Below are 19,711 nucleotides of genomic sequence, written 5' to 3' on the forward strand. Positions count from 1 at the left end.
GAGTCCAGCGATCCTCCTGGGACTGGTTTTGAAGGTTATTCAGAGCAGGAGCCCAACGTCCAGTCAGCGCAGTGCGCGGCATCATCACGTGATTCAGCCTGACATTAGTGTGAGAATGTGTCGTGTGTGCGGATCAGGATTTTATGGGGGAAAATATGATACAGTTCTTTAACAAAAGGTCTTGACCTATGTACTCCTTAATAGTGTTCTTCCTAATTCATTCTAACTAAGCTTTATTCATCAAAATTCAGTTTCACACAGCTTTTCTGGACCCCGTCTGTTTCTTAAAGCCAGGCCCATCTGCAGATAAACTGAGTAACTAAACCAACAAGATTTGTTGCCGTCTACCTGAACCAGATGGGGTTGTGCTGGTTTTCGTGAGATGGAGCAGTGCTCCTCAAACTGTAATGTGCGTGTGGATCCCCTAGGGATCTTGTTAAATTCCAGAGTCTGGTTCTGCAGGTCTGGAGTGAGGTCTTTCTGACAGGGTCCCAGGGAAAGCCATTGCTGTGGGTCCATGGACCACACTTTGGAGAGCAAGGGTTTAGCATCTAATTCATGGCCACCTTTTCCACTCTTAAGTTTGGCAGAAGACATCTTGGCAACACCTTGCAAATTAACATGTCAATGATGACTTGAGCTGGGCGGGGAGAACGGGTTTACTCCTGGTGGTTGGTTTGTTCCTGCACGTTCATTTCTCTTTCTCTGGAGCATATTTTTACTTTTCATACAAAGAATTTGTAGCACTTCAAAAGCATTTCAAAGTGGGTAATGTTTATCCTTGAAACACTTATCTTCATTTATCCATAATGTCTGCTTTCCCAATTAGCGTTTGATTTATAATCACTTTGCAGGGAGAACCGTTTCTTTTGTTTGTTTCTAAATTGACTCTTCCTAATACAGTTACAAGGATTAGTTACTAAACTTTCCGGTAGGAAATTTTTGCAAGCATTTATCTAATATTAGGGAAATATTTTTAGTTGGAATCTCTGAACTGAGTGGCTTGTGTCTTTAAATGATTTTGTTAAAATGACCAGAAATAATTTTTTTAGAAGGTCACAGGAGAGCCACGGTTACACCATTAGAGATTAATTTATTTGGATCTTAAATGTTTTTCAGTCTTCGGGATGTTTGTTCTTCATATATTGCAACTATTGCTATCAATATTTCATATGACTTTCAACTAGTGAGGAGGAATTAATTATTGGTCAACTATGAGCAAGTTGCGGTAGGGTTAGAACGTAGGATAGGGCCAGGGATGTGAGTACGTAAGGGAAGGTGAGGCTAGGACGCAGAGGAGGGAGAGTCTTAGGCGCCAGTGATGAAACTTGCTTACATGAAATTATGCTGTAATTATGTAATTATTATGTATGTAATTATTATGTATAGTGTATTATGTATGTATTATGTATGTAATTACTCTTAGTGGGAGTCGGATCCGTTCCTTAACTTGGCTTTGACATCTAGCAGGCACCCCTTTCTATTTCGCTTTCATCCTCAGTATAGGAGCCTTCCTCTACTTTTTCTACAAGACTTGGGCAACCGATCCAGGCTTCACTAAGGCTTCTGAAGAAGAGAGGAAAACGGTGAGCCTTCTTTGTGATGTGACTGGTGGTGTTTGTGGGAGGGTATGTGAGCTTCAGCGTTCAGAGGGTCCTAGCAACGCTGGTTTCTGTCATGGCTGCATCTCTAGTGCCTGGCGCCTAATAGATGCCGCGTAAACGTGGAATGATTACGTCAGCAAAGGAGAGTTCTCCACTCATATTTTTCCGTTTATTTTATGAAAGTTTTAAGAAATATTTTTATTTTCTTTTAAAGTAATACCCCACCAAGACTTGGTCAGATGTAATTTCTGCTAGCAGACCGGACCTCCTGCTTCTTTATAGTAACTCTCAGATGATTGTTTAGCTTAAAACCGCCCGCCCCCCATTGAACACAGGGAGGGTGACTGAGGATCAGATGCCCCTTGTCCTCCTCAGATGTGGGTTGTCAGATATGTGGCGTGTCTTCCATTGCTCATGAATATTTAGCAGCTGGGGGGAGTCGTTGTCTTTGTTACCTAACGCCAGTGTTCCTGAAAGAGCCCTTGTGCTTACAACTGTCAGTTCTGATGTGTACTGGTGGTTTTTGTTTCTTTCTTATGAGTGTATGTGTGTGTATGTATTTTTCTCCAGATTATAACTGGGAAATGATTGCCATTCATGGAGACAAGAGGGGGTGTAACTTTTATGCATTCTCATTTATTGGCTATGGTTGAAAGTGCAGCCTTGAAAAGTCACATTATTTGTAGTGCAGAATGATTTGGTGGCAAGTCTTCCAAATTGCTTTTCTAGCTGCCTCAGTTGGAGAGACAGCTGTGAGCATGGTCCCTAACCGGGCAGCATGCGCTCCCCAGGAAAGCATAAATGCGAGGTCAAACTTCCTGTCTTTCAGAACATCATCACCCTCGCGGAGACGGGCTGTCTGGACTTCAGAACATTTTGTACATCATGTCTTGTGAGTGAGTCTTTTCTTTATGATTTTTTTCCCATAGTTCAAGCAAATTCTTGGTTACATTGCTCGTGTAAGCACTTGTCAAACCTTCCTGGTATATTTATACACCTTTGTTTTCACCAGCTTCTCATTTTGCATTACTGCCAGAGCAATTTTCTGCCTTGGACATATGGGAGGCATGATGTTTGTAATCTGTTGCAGTAGCCTGTGGTTCAATCTGTGTGTTTTGTTTGCTTTTTCCGGCCACGAGGGGCGTGTTAACACTAACTGGGAGTCAGAGGCTTGTGATGACCATAGAAGCCACTGAGTGAAACCTCGCATTTTGTAATTGAGGAATCATGGCCTAAAGGGAAGAAGTGACTTTCTCCAAGTTATTGGCAGACCAGAAATGTGACTCGGGTTTCCTTTCTCTTATTCCAGTGCTCATTCTGCTGTCTGGTACTCTCATTTCCCCTTAGTCAGTGTCAGGAGGCTCTGAATTCAAATCCCCTTTAGTGATGGCCTAATTAAAATAGACGTATGGAAGGAAGTGTTCCTAAGGCATTCCAGAACCTCCGTGTGAATTGATGATCTATTTAGGATTATTTGTGCTGTTGTCTTTACGATTTGGGAATAAAATTTTGCTTGTGATTTGTTACCACTTTGAAACCCTGATTTTTGCTTAGGCATCTCTTAATTGCCCACTTAGGTAAGGAAGCCGTTGAGGTCACTCCATTGCCATGTGTGCAACTCCTGTGTGGCTCGATATGATCAACACTGCCTGTGGACGGGACGGTGCGTAGGTGAGAGACTGACTTTTTCAGTTACCACTGTGAAGTAACACTTATTTCATTATGTGTGAGACTCATGAGAAAAGTGGAAGAGTATCTGAGGGGTCCATTTTTTAGCTCTTCCTTGTCAGAGAATCATCTCTGTGGTCTAACACTTTTGGCAAACTGTCGATGTTGATGATAAATGTCGTTTGTATGATATATTGTATAGCATTGTCAGACACTTTCGTATGTAGTATCCTGTTTGATCATCAGAGCACACCTATGAGGCTGCTATTATTATCTCCATTTTAGAGTTAAAAAAAATATGCAAGGTAAGATTACTTGCTTGAGGTCACTTTAGTGGTATTAGTCTTCTACTCCAAATACCGTGCTCTGACCACGTTTTGTGGCTTGTTCTGTTGTTCTCCTTCTCCGCTTGCCTCCTTCCAAGCTCACGTAGGAGCTGGAACCAGAGGCAGCGGAGGTCTGGGAATTGCCTTCCACCTGGGGCATGTTCCTTCTCCCGATCCCTCTGAGCTGTCACGGTAAACGGCAGGGATTTGTTAGGAGGGACTTTGGAGGAACCATGGTCACTGGAGAGGCTGTGCTTTCCTAATCTTGATGAGCAGAAGGCTGCCTCAGCGCAGGCAGGTTTCCTGGGTGCCTTTTGATGTTCTCTACTCTTCTTAGAGAACAGGCAAAGAGAGAATTGCTGGGCTCCCAAGCTTTGTGGATGCCATCCCACCGTAAAGATGAGATGATTGGCATCGTTACAGGCAGCTTTGAATGGCAGTGGAAAAACAATAGCGATGAGTCCAAATATTTTCCTCACACTGCATTTAACGTAGAGTTTTCACGTGCATCACCCTGTTTGGTGGCCACAGGCCCATGAAGTAGACAAAAGGGATATTACCCCCCTATTACAAGTGGGAGCACTGGATCAGAGAAGTTAAACAAAGTACTTGTATTCACACGAATGTCGTTCATGCACCTCGGGCTCCTGACTCTAGGAGGTGCTCCTCTCTCTGCTGGGCTTTGTGGCCTCAGGAGAAGGTGGGAGCGTGGCGGTACCTGAGGAGCTTTTGTGTCATTAACATCGAAACGCTCTGACTCCAGCATCCAGAGGGCAGCGCACACAGCAGTGGGGCTTGGTTGCTGGGTGCTTCACCCCTTCCTCGCTGGTGTAGACCTTTCTCGGGCTGCAGTGTGCCCCTCTTTGGCTGTGTCCAATCTCCTGCAATGTAGCTATTTAGTGCTGGCCCTCGGATTTGTTGTCTCTGTTCCCCTGATCAGGGCAAGACTTGCTGTCCAGAAGTGGTACTTACATAAACTCATTACAGGAAGGAAGGATGAGACAGGTGTGATTTGCCCAAAATCCTGCCCGCTTCCCTCCCTCCCACACAATAAGGGCCAACCTAGAGCTGTGTGTGCTTATTAAGCTTTGTGCTATTCAAAAAAGTGTCTTTTAGGTAAGTAATGAATTAAGGTTAGTTCGGTTAACGTGGACAGTTGACCACGACATATCAGAGCTCTTTGGTTTTGCTTTAATGGTATTTAAAAGCAAAGCAACAGGTTCTCTCTTTTTCACTTTGCTGAAGGCTTTTGACAGGAAAGTGATTAATAAGGTCTTGAGCTGGCAGATCGTTGGAAGAAAGTTTTAAATATGTTGTTCTTCTTTTTGATGTAGGTTTTGGCAACCATCACTATTACGTATTCTTCTTACTTTTCCTTTCCGTCGTGTGTGACTGGATGATGTATGAGTCTTTCATCTGTAAGTATACATTTTTCCTACAGCAAGCTCATGCCCCCACCTACAGTTTACCCTGTAAACTCTCGTATATCACATTCTGGCTGGGTGCCTGTAAGCCCTACCCTTACTACACACGAAGCAGATGCCTCTAAAACTCTCCCAGCGTTGGGAAGCTGCCGGAAATGCTAGAAGAGGGTAATCGTCAGTACTTTGGAAGAGACTGTACTCTAAGGTGACCTCGATAAATTTGAGAAGTGGTCAAAAAGACAAATTCAGTTAAGGCAAGTGCAGATTGACCCCCCCAGTGAAGTGAGGAAAAAATCAACTGTTCGAGTACAAAGCAAGGGAATTGGTAAGTAAATAAAACGGGAAAAGAAAGGTTGAGTGGAGAGGTTGGGGGAGAGGGGAGGTCATCACAGTAGTTGAGGAACAAAACCCTGAAAGCACATGCCATTTGATAAATATCAAATCACAACTTAGAACTGCTGGGAAAACTGTCCCAGTCATTGAAAGGGTGGAAAGAATAACTTGGAAGAAAACATTAGGTTACTTATTCTGCATCCCTGAGAGAGGAAAATCGCTCTTCAGTAGCAGTGTAAAGGGCGTCTGGAGGCCTCCCGTGTCACATCCAGCTGTTCCAAGGGGATTGACTAAGAAGAACAGAGTTTAAATTGAAGCGAGAAGGATTTAGGTTAGCTCTTGGGGCCGGCCCAGTGGTGTAGTGGTTAAGTTCACGTGTTCCACTTTGGCGGCCCGGGGTTCACCGGTTTGGATACTGGGTGCAAACCTATGCACCACTTATCAAACCGTGCTGTGGCGGCATGCCACATACAAAATAGAGGAAGATGGGCACAGATGTTAGCTCAGGGCCAATCTTCCTCAAAAAAAAAAGAAGGATTTTGGTTAGCTCTTTTTTTTTTTGAGGAAGCTAACACCTGCCACCAACCCTCCTCTTTTTGCTGAGCAAGACTGGCCCTGAGCTAACATCCGTGCCCATCTTCCTCTACTTTCTACATGGGACGCCTGCCACAGCATGGCTTGCCAAGTGGTTCGAAGCTCCGCACCCAGGATCTGAACTAGCAAACCGCAGGCCGCCGGAGCAGAATGTGTGCACTTAACCGCTGCGCCACCGGCCCACCCGTTGGTTAGTGCTTAGGAATTGCATGACTTTGCTTTTCAAACCTTGGAATAGGTTACCTAATTGGAAAAACTTAGAGTGCTTGTAGTTTGTTTATTTTGACTTTAATTGTTTCTGTTTGTTACTTACTTATGTGAAGGCTTTAGGAGAATTTGGCTCCGGAGGCGGAGGCTTCACTGCTGATCTGTTTCCATCCACCCTCCTGTTATGTTGGTGCTCAAGTCTTGGATTTTGCCAGTAGAGTACTAAATATTAGTTTGTTCTTGAGCTAAAATCTGGAATGGTTCAGGAAGATGTTGGAAAGTTGTTTTCCTACGTTTCTTTCTTTTTCCCTTAGTGTCCCAAGCCACCTCTGCACCCCCCATCCCCACTCCCTCCCACCGCCCTCTCTCTGGCTTTCTTTAGTTTAAATTTTTAGTTTTTGAAAGATAATTCCTGGGCTGGCCCGGTGGTGCAGTGGTTAGGTGCACATGTTCCACTTCAGCGGCCTGGGGTTCGCCGGTTCAGATCCCAGGTGTGGACATGGCACTGCTTGGCAAGCCATGCTGTGGTAGGCATCCCACGTATAAAGTGGAGGAAGATGGGCATGGATGTTAGCTCAGGGCCAGTCTTGCTCACCAAAAAGAGGAGGATTGGCAGCAGATGTTAACTCAGGGCTAATCTTCCTCAAAAAATAAAAAAAGAAAGATAATTCCTCCTACGCTGTTCCCCAGCCTCTCAGTCCCCCTCCCTAGAATCCAGTATTCTAAGTGTTTTTTGTTTGGGGTTTCATTTTTAGAGATTGTCAGTTAATCTCTGTGTGAGATGGTCTGTTTTTGCCCTGCCGTAGGTGTGGAGAGGGCCTGGTTACCTTGTCAGGCCTTTCCCACTTGACGCCTTGGTCGTCGGGTCACTAGGGAATGCTTTTGTAGCTCCACGTGACGGTCACCATCTCAAATGGATCTCATAGTCAGAACGTTGTGATGCCTGATCCCAGTTCTTGTCAAAGGTCATCAGTAATCCTGAGCACTGGGACTTAAAAACCTCTTAGATTATGTCCTGTGGTGTAAGAAATAAAAGATTTTTGACAGTGCTTCCTTCTGTTGAAAGAGCTGCCCTTTTAAGGTCTGACAGTAAAGTATATTCCTGGAAAACCTCTTTAAGCTGGCTCATGGTCCAACTTGTCCCTTGGACTGGATCCTAAGGGAAAAGAGCCAGATTCTACACCACTCTTGTCTCTCCCTCACTAAAAATAGTCCCCTTTGTTTGGTGTCTATGTCCAGCATAAGACTGTACTGATAAGGACAGAAGGAATTTTCCGTCACGTTCCGTCTTTCCAGGTTGCTGTCTTAGTGCAGGCTTTGGTTCTTCCCTCCTCTCTGTCTTTATTCTCCGGCTCTGATCCAATTTTCATGTTATGTTTTGTTTCTTAGGAGCAGTCCCACCTTACATTCACTTACAACTCTGTAGGCTAGCTGAACATATTTTGTTACTTTTATCCTGTTTATATTCTGACAGCATTTCTCTGCACTGAATGAAGACATCTTGTCATTTATCATTTCACAGAACAAATGAACTTGTGCTCCATTTTTCTAATGAGACCTCGCTGTCATCCCGCTTCTTTGTTTACCATTGACGCTGCCATTACTAGAGCCCTGCTCTCTGCCCTCTCCTGTGTGTGATCCAGTGGCAGCTGCTTCTGGCTCTGCGCGGCCTCCATGCGTTTCCTCTTTTGGGGGTCTGTTTGCAGAGTGGTCAGTAGGTAACTAAGAAAGTGTCAGCATCCTACAGATTACCAGGAGAAGGATTTTGGATCACTGAGGAAGAACTTTGTAACTGTCAGAGCTCTCTAAAGATGAAAATGATTGACTTGGAGCCATACAAGTTCCCGGCCGTTAGCCAATGACTACTTGATAAGAAAGTAATATTAGTACATATTAAAGTGTTATATTGCATAAGATAATGTACATGGCCATTTGCAGCCATATTTGGATATTAAATCTGAAATCAGTCCTATGAAAACTTCAGTTTGAGGTCCTGCTGTGTTATTAGGAACCTGACCAGAAGAGAGCAGTAGAAATCCGTAAGCTGAGACGAAGGAGCCATCCTTTCCCTCTCAGCGCTGTCTTCTCTGCCTGCTGCTGGAAATTATGTTCTTTTTTTGTTGTGTCAGGTACATGGGATGCATCTTTCTTTGCTGTCCTAATGAGGAGCTCTAAAGAGAGAGTAATTCGCCTTAGCTTGTTACCTTGATTGTTACTCTGTGATGATTGCTCTTAGAATGCTTCTGGCATATAGTCATGAAAGATGGTTGGGGATCAAATGAGACTCAAAGAGGGAAGAAAAGAATAGATTTCAGCACTGAAATGGACAGACGGTCGGATAGTAAAGTCATGGACTCATTTCCTGTCTCAGGAACTCTAAAGTGCTGCTTTGGGAAAATGTGTAAAACTACTCGTCAAGTTGTCAGAGGCATTTATGAAACCTCAAGGTGCAAATCTACAGAGTTCTCATTTCAAAAATAATTAGCCCTTTGTGAACGGTCAGGATGCCTATAGAAGTCATTGGCTTTACACAGGCTTGAAGATCTCTTCTCTGTTTTGGCTGCTTCCTGCCTGTATTCTCCTTGCTGCTGCTCTCAGCTGCATGGGGTAGGGGTCAGTATCGTGAAGGCCATAGAGAAGTTCTCTCTTTTAATTGGCGTATAAATAGAGGTTCCTGGGGAGAAACTGAGCTGTGACTATATGGATCTTGCTCTCCTTTTCTTGGAGGTGTCCATCTCATGTTCTCTCACCTGGCCTTTCTCCCTCCACCGGGTGGAGTATGGTGCCAGTGCAGAAGCACCCCCAGTGACTGCATGCTGTTAGGTTCCATTGGTATCTGGGTGTGTGTAGGATTTCCTGTGCCCACAGCGATGGCCTGTTGATCTGAACCTTTAATAAGAGTTTATATTCAGTTCTGTAATAATAGACCTGTATCTTGCTATAACGTGGACAATATAGAGATTTTTCTAGGACAAATATTTATTAAATATAATCATTCTCAGTTGTCGAGTCTTTGAACAGTTCTGGCCAGTGCATTTTATGCTGAAAATGCTAATTTTAGTGATGGTTTTATGGACCTTTTTTGCTTTTATTCCTTCACTGCTGACTGCAGATGCAGTGTTATCCTAGTCTTAACTAACAGTGAGGTGCCATTTTTCATCTTTGTTAGTTGAGCTGGCATTTGGAAGATAAAATCTTAAAGTTGAGTTCTGATCTGTGCCATCAGGTCTTGCTTCCTCTTTTCCCTAAATAGAACTGCCGTGGTTTTATCTTCTTGAAGAGTGATCACTAGCTTGTTGCCTTTTTAAATAATGGGTTCCTTTTTTGTGAATTCACAGATTGGTCAGATCATTGTGCCACGACCTTCAGAGAAGATGGACTGTGGACCTACCTCAATCAGATTGTGGCCTGTTCCCCTTGGGTTTTATCTGTCTTCATGCTAGCGACTTTCCATTTCTCATGGTCAACATTTTTATTATTAAATCAACTCTTTCAGGTATTTATTTCACTTATAGTGCCTTTGAATAAAATTTCCAATAACCTGTAGTGAGATAGAAAGGCTTGAATTTCAATTCAGAAGACTTAGATTCTAGTTCTGCCTCTGTCACTTACTCTTCGGGTCCAGGCATGTCATTTGACTCTTGAATTTCAGTTTCCTTGTCTGTAAAGTGGGGATAATAATGCCTGTCTACTGTCACAGGGTGGCTTAAAGGTTAGAATAATAAATTGTTAGTGTTGGCCCTAGAAGTTACATAATCTGGCCTCTTTCTTTTACAGAGGTACAGAGAGGTGAATTGGAATTGCTCAAGGTCACCCACTGAGTGGCAAAGTCAGGACTGGAAACTTAGATCTTCTGATAGTCCCATTCAAGAACTTTTTCCATGATACAGTTAAATTATATGGTGTGTGAACATGTGGTATAAACTGTAAAGCTTTGTGCAAATGTGAAGTGATGGTTTTCCCTCACTTTTTCCAGCCGTGTTTGTTATCCTTGTTATTATGCAGTTCTTAAGTAGATGGAAGTGAGGAAAAATGAAAGACACATCGCTAATGAATGGACATGGTAATTTCACTTCCAGAGAAGGTCATGGCCATTAGAAAGTTGAAGCTCCAGGGTAGTAGTCACCTTCAGCTTTCTGTGAAGCTCCAGTCCCTTCATGCCTGCCTGCCTTCCCCTGTGAGTGGAACCTGATTCTCACTGTGGCCATGGCCTGCCCTCATGGAGTGGACACAGCCATGAGCAGTCTGAGCCACTTATTGCAAGACCTCAGATAATTAGAGCATTATTCAACAAAAGCAAGATGTAGTCCCCTTTTATGGAGAAGTAACCAATTCTACAATGATAATAATAAAGAGAACAAAATACTAAGGAAGGGAAGTAAGCTAATAGTACTGACTGAACTGAGGTTTCTGAACATTTATCCTAATTCCCTTCCCTCTGGTATCTACAGACTCAGGCAGTAAGAGTGGATATTAGCATCGGTCATTATTGATGTTAATTACCGTCATGTGTAATACTTAACATTTATATATGCTTTACATATTCCAGAGCACTTTCCCATCTATTTCCTCACAAACATTTGAGGTGTAGACAGTGCTAAAGTGGTGTCTCCATTTTATGGGTGAGAAAGCTAACCCTAAGAGCTGTGAGTGCCTTGCTTATGGCCATGGGGCTGGTAAGAGGGGCAGTCAGGGGTAGAACCTAAGGTTCGAGACATCAGTGCTAAAGCTCTTTCTTGTTTTCTGGACTCTTAGAACAAATACAAGTATATGAGACTATAATACCCTTAATTTTTAAAAGAAGGGTTAATATGTTTGTCTATACTTTCTAAGGCAGGAAAGTGGACTCAAAGTTTTGGATAGTGTTCAATTCAAGAATTCAGAGCAAAGTTGTTTTCTTAATAAACAGAACAACCCAGTTACTTGAAGCCTTTCATTTCCTGAGGGCTGTGGCGAGTCATGGTTTGACTGCAGCGCGCCAGCCTGAGCGGGTGACTGCTGGTTGGGACCCTGGGCTCCATGGTCACGCTGAGCGAGCTGTCAGGCCCCGTTCTGCCACTTTCTGAGCCGTGTGGCCTTGGACAGTTAGTTCCCCTCTGTGAGCCTCTGCGCTGGGTACTTTAGATGTATTCTCGGATCCTTAAACGATCTGATGAAGATGTGGTCGTCTCTGTTTGCAGATAAGGAACTTGAGGTTTGAGTTGTTTTGAGGATTAAATGAGATAACTCAGCGAATAGTAGTGGTTTCAATAATTTGGGAGTTTTTAAGTAACCTTCCCAAAATTTATGGATTTAAATGTTTTTCACTTTAGAGTAACTTTTTTGTCAGAGATACTAAGAAGCGTATACGAGTTGAGATAATTGCACTAATACTGACCTTACGTTGTTTTATTTATCTAAAAATTGCATGCTGAATGTGTTGGGAACCTAAATATGGCTGTAAGCCGTGGCTTGAATTACTAAAGCGATTATTTCACGACTGTCAGTGCACGGTGTTTTCTTGAAGGTTAATATAAAAATCAGACAATCAAAAACAAATAAAATAGCCTAGCTACCAGATTTACATAGGAGAGTCTGGTTCATCGCTGCTGAGTCTTTGCGCTCACCGGCGATCCGTGGCTGGAAGGCGTGGTGGACTGTCTGGGGGGAGGACCGAGTGTTTGCCCACGTCCTGAGATGCAGTGCTAAGAGTGGTGGAGCCTCCGTGTAGTGGTAGTTTTCACATACCTTCCAACCTTTTCCAGATTGCTTTTCTGGGCCTGACCTCGCATGAGAGAACCAGCCTGCTGAAGCAGAGCAGGCATATGAAGCAGACGTTGTCGCTCAGGAGGACCCCATACAAGTGAGTGAGATCCATCCTGGCCGCTGAGTCCTGTGGAAGGTGCTAGCCTGGCCATTGGTTTCCCTACCTAGTGCCACTGCCCACGGCCCTTCTTTTGTCCTCTAACTTGTTATCTGCTGGAGTTGAGTCTCTTCTTTCTTGGAAGCCTCAGTGACAGGAGGTAAGTGGTAAGGTCATGAGCCCCAAGGTAGTGAGAATTTGGGATTTAGTCTCCTGGACTCAGCACAAAAAATAAGTGACTTTGAAGTTTTGCCAAGATGGGGAATCTCTCCACTCAAGCCACATGGTCACAAGATTGCATGTTGCTGGCAGGAAGCCACTGAGAGATAATTAAGCATGTGGCTGAGAAAGCCAGCCACAAGGCTCTCTGTAGAAAGCGTTAGATTGTGAGCTTTGCCAAGATTTTCAACCTGGCTTTCTATTATCAGAATTCTTTGGGTTTAATTTGCCACCTGTGTCAGGGAGAAGCTGGTTTTTCAGGTTTGGGGTATGTTCTCCCCAGAGCATTGGTTATATAAAACCTGTCCCCAGTTGAAGATGAGAGTGTTTATAGGAAGGCCTTCATCTTGGGATGTGAATGATCAGGCTTTGAAGCCTGTCTCCCTGTCACCTGCATCGGGGTCTTGGAGGCCGGCAGGGCTGCAGAGGTGACCCGGAGCCTGCCGGGGACTGGAATGCTCACCGCGTATCTCGTGAGCAGTCTATTTTAGAGCACACTCGTGGTACAAGATGAAACTGTTAGGCTGTTAGACAAGGAAATCAGAGCCTGGGATGTGACTACTGTGTGTGTTTAGAGAGGAGAGAAACTGGCTTAATTGGGAAGAGATGGCTAAAGTGCTGGAGAGTGGAGTCGTGTTAAGCTTGTGATGATCGTTTCAGACAGGCAGTGATAATAAAGTCCCTTTCTCAGTGGTTTAAGCAGAGGAATAATATCTCCTCCACTGAAGTCTGGGAGCTTTTGTGATAGAGGTGGAATTTTAAGCTGAGCCTTGAAAGTCGTGGTGAGGCATGATGGAGATGGAAGGAAGGGCACTCCAGGCCCTGGAGAAGAGTCTGGAGGAACTACTGGGAAAGCCTGAGAGCCACTGTGAATCTAAAAATCCAAAATCCTGCCCAAACCAAAGATTTGGCTTGTTTGTCCTCCCCTCAGTACCTTGTACTCACTCGCTAGTGCGGGAGCTGGGCCCCCTGAACCCCAGCACGTCTCTGCACTTCCACCCGTCCATCCCGTGTGGTCAGCCCGCGTCCTAGGGGCTGCCTTCTGAGTAGCCAGGTCCTCTCCTGACCACTCTCAGTAAACAGCAGCAGCGCACGAGCATCCTCACCCACAGACATGTTTATGTGGGGGGTTGGGTTAGGTGCTGGAAAGACAGTGCATATGCGTAAAAATAAACCTTCCTCGTAACTGGACTTGATTCTAGTATTTGGGCATTTAATGGAGAAGAAATAATGCTGATGACTATTGTAGTCAGAATTCTCCAAGAGGAAGTAGATGTTGACCTGGGCCTTAGAACTGCTAGGACTTAAAAGGATAAGGGGGTTAGCTGAGGTTAGTGTAGGTTCCAGGGTGGAGGAACGGCCTGTGCAGTTGTGACCCTGGGAAAAGAAAAGCCAGAGTAGCTGTAGCAGGAAGTTTGTAAAGAAGAGTTTGGGGAGCCAGCACCTGGAGAGTGTAGGGCCTTTAATACAAAGATGAGGAGTTTGGATTTGAGCCTCTGGGCGGAGAAGTGTCTGTAAAGGGTTTCGCTTGGGAGGTGAGGGGCTCTGAACGTATCAGGGCTTTTGGAGGACCAGATTGTCTCCAAAATGTAAGATGAAGTAGAAGGAATTGAGACGGGGACATCCTCTGGAGAGCTCCTTAGCAGGTTTAGAAAAACCCCGTCTTGTTGATTGTAGTTTTTCTGGCTTGTCTGGCCTTTGAGAGAATCAAAGTCAGAATTAGAGCAGTGGGAACGGAAGGAAAGAAACTTAGTGGTGGCAGTGACCACTGCAGTGAGCGAGTGACCCAGAATGAGCTTAGTAAGTTGCTGGGTGGAAGCCAGGGAATCTCTAAATAGGGATTCAGGTCCAGAAATGGGACTCAGCTTCAGTTTTAGGTCCCATAAACCCAAGGAACTGTCTGATTCACCTCTGCATTCCTGCGGGATCTCCGAATGAAGCTGTGCATTGTAAGTTCTCAGTGAATGTGGTTGGGTGAGTGACTGTCGAGAGCCCACAGGAAGTGTTGTAAGACGTGTCCTCTTCCCTTCTTGGCAGCCTTGGGTTCACACAGAACCTCGCAGATTTCTTCCAGTGTGGCTGCTTCGGCCTGGTCAAGCCCTGCGCGGTAGATTGGACGTCTCAGTACACCATGGTCTTGCACCCAGCGAAGGAGAAGGTTCTTCGCTCAGTGTGAAGAAAAGAAGCCCAAAGTCTCACTCGGATTTGTTTCTGTTTCTGTTGCTGCCCTGGAGTCTGCAAGCGAGATGAAGCCGGAGATTCTCCGGAGACCCGTGGGGTACGGTGGTCTGTAAGCCGTTGGTGAGAGCAGTTCTCAGTAAGGGCATTACGCTTGTTTAGGTTTAGCAAGACGGACCGTTCCTGAACAATCTCCAGACATCTGAAACAGCTTTTATATTTTTCACAAGAAAATGCAAGTTACTTTTTTTGCAGATAATATTCACCAATTATGGGTAAAATGTGGTATTTTCAGATATTTTATTGGCTGTTTCAAGAGTGCTATTCTATAAACTTGTAATTTTTGATAAATTATTTGTCTTTGTTTTATCTATAAATATGTAAAAAAATATTTAAATAGATGTACCTGTTTTGCTTTCACACTTAATAAATTTTTTTTTTTGTTTTTTGTAGTTGAGGCTTAATTTCTGACACTTAACGCTTCTAGAATCTTAAATTGAGAAAAGGTATGTATAGGACATAAAGAAACTGATTCACAATTCCAGGAATGAGTTGAGATCACTGTTGACACCAATAAGCAAGATTTAATTTAGTTTTCCATCTTACTTAGAAAATGGAACATGGGAAGATGTAAAAGATGCATTACTATTTTTACTCAGTACCTTCACAATACTAGACTGCTGTGATTGTGATTGCTAATTTCCCTTGTTCTGAAGGAAGTGCTGAGTCAACTTGAACTCTTGGTATTGTGTATATCTGCTCTTGGGCTTGGCTCCTTCCTGCTGGTAAACCCTTCCTTCGCTTCCACTGCTCTTGGGGTAAAAGCTGAAGTTCTCGTCAGGACCTGCAAGGTGCTGAGTGCTATAAGCTGACTCTCTTTACCGTTCTTACCACGAACCACACTTTGTACTCTGCCCACAAGGACCTTTCTGTTCCTCGAGGATCCCTGCTCCCTTCTTCCGCAGAGCCTTTGCGCGTTAGGAAACTAAAGCCTAAAGAAGGTTGTATCTTCTCCAAGGTCACGTAGATACTAAGTGGGAGCCACCCTAGAGTCCCAGGCTCCTAGAATACTGCCTGACACGGAGTCAATAAATATTTGAATTGAGTGATGGGTTTTTAAGCAGGACATGATGTGATCAGAATTGTGGTTGAAGACTGATTCTCATTTGGGGACAGAAGGACTTTTTCAAGCTGTGTCCTCTCTCCTTTCCTTTCTCACCAACCAAGTAAATATCCTCAAATTGTGATCATAGACCATTTACATGAGAACCACGAGGGGGCAGGGAGGGGCCTCACTTGTTTAAAATTCAACTTCCCCCCTCCTCGCACCCTCAGAACCACGGTATTCCAGCACTTCTGGTTAATATGTACCATGGAAAGCATGTTTCTTTTGTTTTTAAATTATTCCACAAATGTTTATTGAGCACCATGCTAGGTCTTGCAGGTCATAAAACATTTAATTGGGTATATTGATCATGGAGCTTGTAATCTAGAGGGGAAGCTAAGATAAAAGAAACTACAGTGTAATGTGCAAAATATTAAAAGCCATAAGAGGGGTACAAATAAAATACTGTTAGAGTTTGGTGGGTGGGGAGAGCCTCAGTGAATGTGATCAGGCAGGTGTCTGTGGACGATAGGGCTTTAGAAAGGGTCCTTCGGGGTGCTCAGCTTGGAAATACGGAGTTGGAAGTGAAAGGCATTCTCCAGGAGAGAACTTGGCAAGAAAAGACAGTGGGACAGTAAAGTATGGTCAGAAGGGTGACCACCTGGGTGTCTGGGATGTTCGAAGTGGGGAGCTTGGTCAGTAAGTTGGAGAGGTGGATCAGGGCTGGCTCACCAGGCGCCCTGAATGTCAGCTCAGGAGCTCCTTCCGTGCTCTCCTGACAGGAGAAGTCCTGGGAAAGGTGGGTGCGGTCAGTACTTCCAAGCCCGCTCCCCTCCCCCGTTCACCCACTGTGTCAGCGCTCACCCCATGCTCCCTGACCCTGCTCTTGGTGAGCGCACCATCGTCCTTGTTGCTGAGTTCAGGGGTCAGCTCCGAGCCTCTCTTACAGAACCCACCAGGCCAGCAGCATGGGGAACTGGTCACTCCCGTGGCCTCCAGGGGGCAGCACTCCAGAGCTCCCTCCTCGTCTCCCTGGCCGCTCCTGGTCACCTCCAGTCTCCTTGCTGCTTTTCCTCCCCTGTCATTTAATGTCAGGATACGCCTAGTCCTTGGGTCTCCTCGCTGTTTATCTAAACTCACTTCCTCTGCCTTGGTAATCGCATCCAGTCCCACGGTGGCTTAGACCATCATTCACCGAACGCCCCAGATTTTAACCCCAGCTCAGACTTCTTCCTCAAACTCCAGACGGGGTACTTGACACCCACTCAAACATCTAATGGAGTTTTAAACTTACCGCGTCCAAAATTGAAACTGAACTTCTGATTTCCACCCTACCCCACTCACACAGATAAATAAGCTATATAGTACATCAGAAGGTGGTAAGGCCACGGGAAAAAATGTAGAGTAGGGTAAAGAGGAGGCACGTAGGGCTGGCCCAGTGGCACAGTGGTTAAGTGCGTACATTCCGCTTCGGCAGCCCAGGGTTCACCTGTTCGGATCCCAGGTGTGGACGTGGCACCGCTTGTCAAGCCATGCTGTGGCAGGCGTCCCACATGTAAAATAGAGGAAGATGGGCATGGATGTTAGCTCAGGGCCAGTCTCCCTCAGCAAAAACAGGAGGATTGGCAGAAATGTTAGCTCAGGGCTAATCTTCCTCAAAAAAAAAGTCTTGTGCAAGAGCAGGATGTTACAACCTTCACAACGTCGCTGAGGGTAGGCCTCATGGAGGAGCTGACACGGGAAAGCAGGCTTGAAGGAGAGGCACTTGACCCTGTGTGTTTCTGGGGTTAGAGTGCACTGGCAGAAAGCAGGCAGGGCAAGGCCTGAGGCAGAAGCACGCCAGGCAGGCGTGTGGGAGCACGGGGACGCAGGGGCGGCAGATCCTGTAGGCCCTGCCCCTGGTGACAGGAGGAGCCATCGGAGGGTTGAGGATCACTCGGGCTGCTTACCGCCGGGAGAGGGTGGACCAAGCAAGGCTGTAGTAATCCAGCCGGAGGTGATGGCTCACTGGGGACTATAGCAGGGATGGTGGCTAGAAAGATTCAATTCTGCATATATTTTGAATTAACAGCCAGTGGTAGAGAAATGTGCCAGATCTGCCCTTCCCTCCTGTGTGTGTGTTCTGGGGCTGGGATTCTGAAACTACCGTCTCCTTGACAGCCGACTTGCCATGAGTCCTGCCAGTAGACTGGAAGGAGGAGGGGAGGAGGGACCCGCTCCATCCTCCTGGCCGGCTGTTGCTCTCACTGGTGTTTAAACGATGGCCTGCCACCCTGACACTGACAGTGCAGTCAATGTCTAGATTTCTCCCAAAGCAGCTCCATCGTGTCCCCTTAGAAGCACCAGGAGTAACCAGGCAGGACTCTCTCCTCCGAGGTCTGGCTCCTGGGCGACCCCTCCTCGAGGCGTCTACGTTAGGATGCCGGGTGTCTTCTCTCGGCTTCCGCGGCCCCAGGGGTGATGGCTGCCTCCTGCAGTTATTTCTATAAGTCAGTGTGTTCCTCTTTACTTTTTCAAAAATATTAGCACTGGTTTAGTCAATTCCCTCTATTATTTTCTATTTAAAAAATTCGTGTGGTTTCTGTTTTTTGACTGGACCCCGACAGATACAGAATGTTAGAGATAAGCTTTTAGTAGTGGTCTAGGCAAGAAGTAATGAAGGCACGGAGAGATCCAGCAGGCCCGGATCACTGACCGGATGGAGCGGGGTCAGGGGGAGTCAGGGATGACTTTGAAGTGCTGAGCTTCAAATACTTCAGTTTTTTTTCCAGTGGTTGAGTGGGTGGTGACGCTCTTATGAGAAGTAAGGAAAACGGCGTGGAGAGACTAGGCGATGAGTTTGCTGGTTGGGCCCTACTGTTTGAGGAACTTGCAGGTGATCCAGTGGAAAAGTCTAGAAGACAGGTGGAAAGAGGCCGGGGTGTGGATGAAAGTCATCTGCACAGATGGATGAGATTGTCACAGGGGAGAGTTGGAAAATGAAAAAGGCAGTTGCCTTCCTCAAATGGGAAGATTGCTTCTAAAAAGAGACCAAATGACAACCGACGCAAAACGAAAAAAAAGCGTGAGAGAGAGAAGGGCGGGAACACGACCTTATGGAATGTGGATTTAGGGGGCTGGAGAAGGAGGAGGGGCCCCGGAGGAGGCTGGAGGAGAGGATGCTCAGGACAGGACAGTGTCGTAGAATTCAAGGAGAAGAGATCATTTCAAAGGGGAGGGAGGCCGTGGTCAGGAGCTAAGCAGAGGCTGAGCAGAACAACTGAGGAAAGACCAGAGAGTTTGATTAGGAACTGGGGTGGGTGTGGGCAGGAGGGGACGCTTAAGCCAGATGCTGAGACACTAAGGACTCTGGAATCCAGTCTTACAGTCTGGCTTGGAAAGGAGGGGGAGGAAGCAGTGGCTTGGGGTGAATACAAGGTGTTCTGGTCTTGTTTCCTCTTAAAGCCAAGGCGAACACAATTGTGTTCGTGGGGCCATGAGGATGTGGCTGTTACGCCATCTCTCCAGGACTTCATTCCTTTCCCCAAATGCCTCTATAATCACATTAGAGACAGAACATTTGAATCACTCACAGCTATTGGGCAAAATCCTGACGGTACTCCCTGTGACTTCAGCGGGCTGGATGGACACTGAACATTGAATATCTTGGATGTGGCACATCCAGTATCTCAGGTGTGCATTAGTCAAGGGAGTTAATGCAATAATAAACGTCCCCCCAAATCCCAGCGGCTTCAGCACAGCATAAGACTTATTTCTCCCTCTTGTCACCGTCCATTTAGATGTCAGCAGGTGTTCTTCTATGCAGGGACCCAAGCTCCTTCCCAACCTGTGGCTCCATCATTTCCTAGGGCCTCAGTGTCCGCTGGACCTTCTACATCCACAGATGTGGATAGAGAGAATAGAGACTCTGCTGGAGGTCTTGGAGGCCAGGCCTCCATTAGCCAACTCGGTCACGTGTCTCAGTCACTGGTAGGGAAGCGTGGGACGTGTAGGAACAGTGTGCCCGGGAAGCAGAGGAGAAACCACAGTAATGGTCTGTCTTTGTTTTGTTTTGTTTTTTCATTTCCAAGCCCCTTCACTCCAGTGCATAATAATCTCTTCTTTTGAATTCTAGCAGAGCTTGCATGCAGTCCGGCCTTCACTCTCTCCCCTTCACTCACTCGATGAATGTTCACTAACTGCCTGCTGTTTGCAGAGCGCTGTGTCTACAA

The 19,711-nt window shown here is 45.7% G+C and overlaps 1 protein-coding gene across 2 annotated transcripts in view; it reads left to right on the forward strand.

Annotated features, from left to right (window-relative positions):
• The window catches only part of ZDHHC13 (zinc finger DHHC-type palmitoyltransferase 13), a 46,786-nt gene extending 31,939 nt beyond the window's left edge, over positions 1–14,847 (forward strand). For both annotated transcript variants that reach the window (NM_001433662.1, XM_070272223.1), the window contains exons 11-17: positions 1,462–1,586; positions 2,434–2,496; positions 3,182–3,275; positions 4,933–5,016; positions 9,495–9,652; positions 11,901–11,998; positions 14,255–14,847. In NM_001433662.1, the coding sequence (NP_001420591.1) occupies positions 1,462–1,586; positions 2,434–2,496; positions 3,182–3,275; positions 4,933–5,016; positions 9,495–9,652; positions 11,901–11,998; positions 14,255–14,393 (761 nt within the window). In that variant the 3' untranslated portion in view covers positions 14,394–14,847. The remainder of the gene's footprint in view (positions 1–1,461; positions 1,587–2,433; positions 2,497–3,181; positions 3,276–4,932; positions 5,017–9,494; positions 9,653–11,900; positions 11,999–14,254) is intronic.
• The last annotated feature ends 4,864 nt before the right edge of the window (positions 14,848–19,711 follow it).

Source organism: Equus caballus, chromosome 7, assembly GCF_041296265.1.
Source record: "Equus caballus isolate H_3958 breed thoroughbred chromosome 7, TB-T2T, whole genome shotgun sequence".
Lineage (NCBI taxonomy): Eukaryota > Metazoa > Chordata > Mammalia > Perissodactyla > Equidae > Equus > Equus caballus.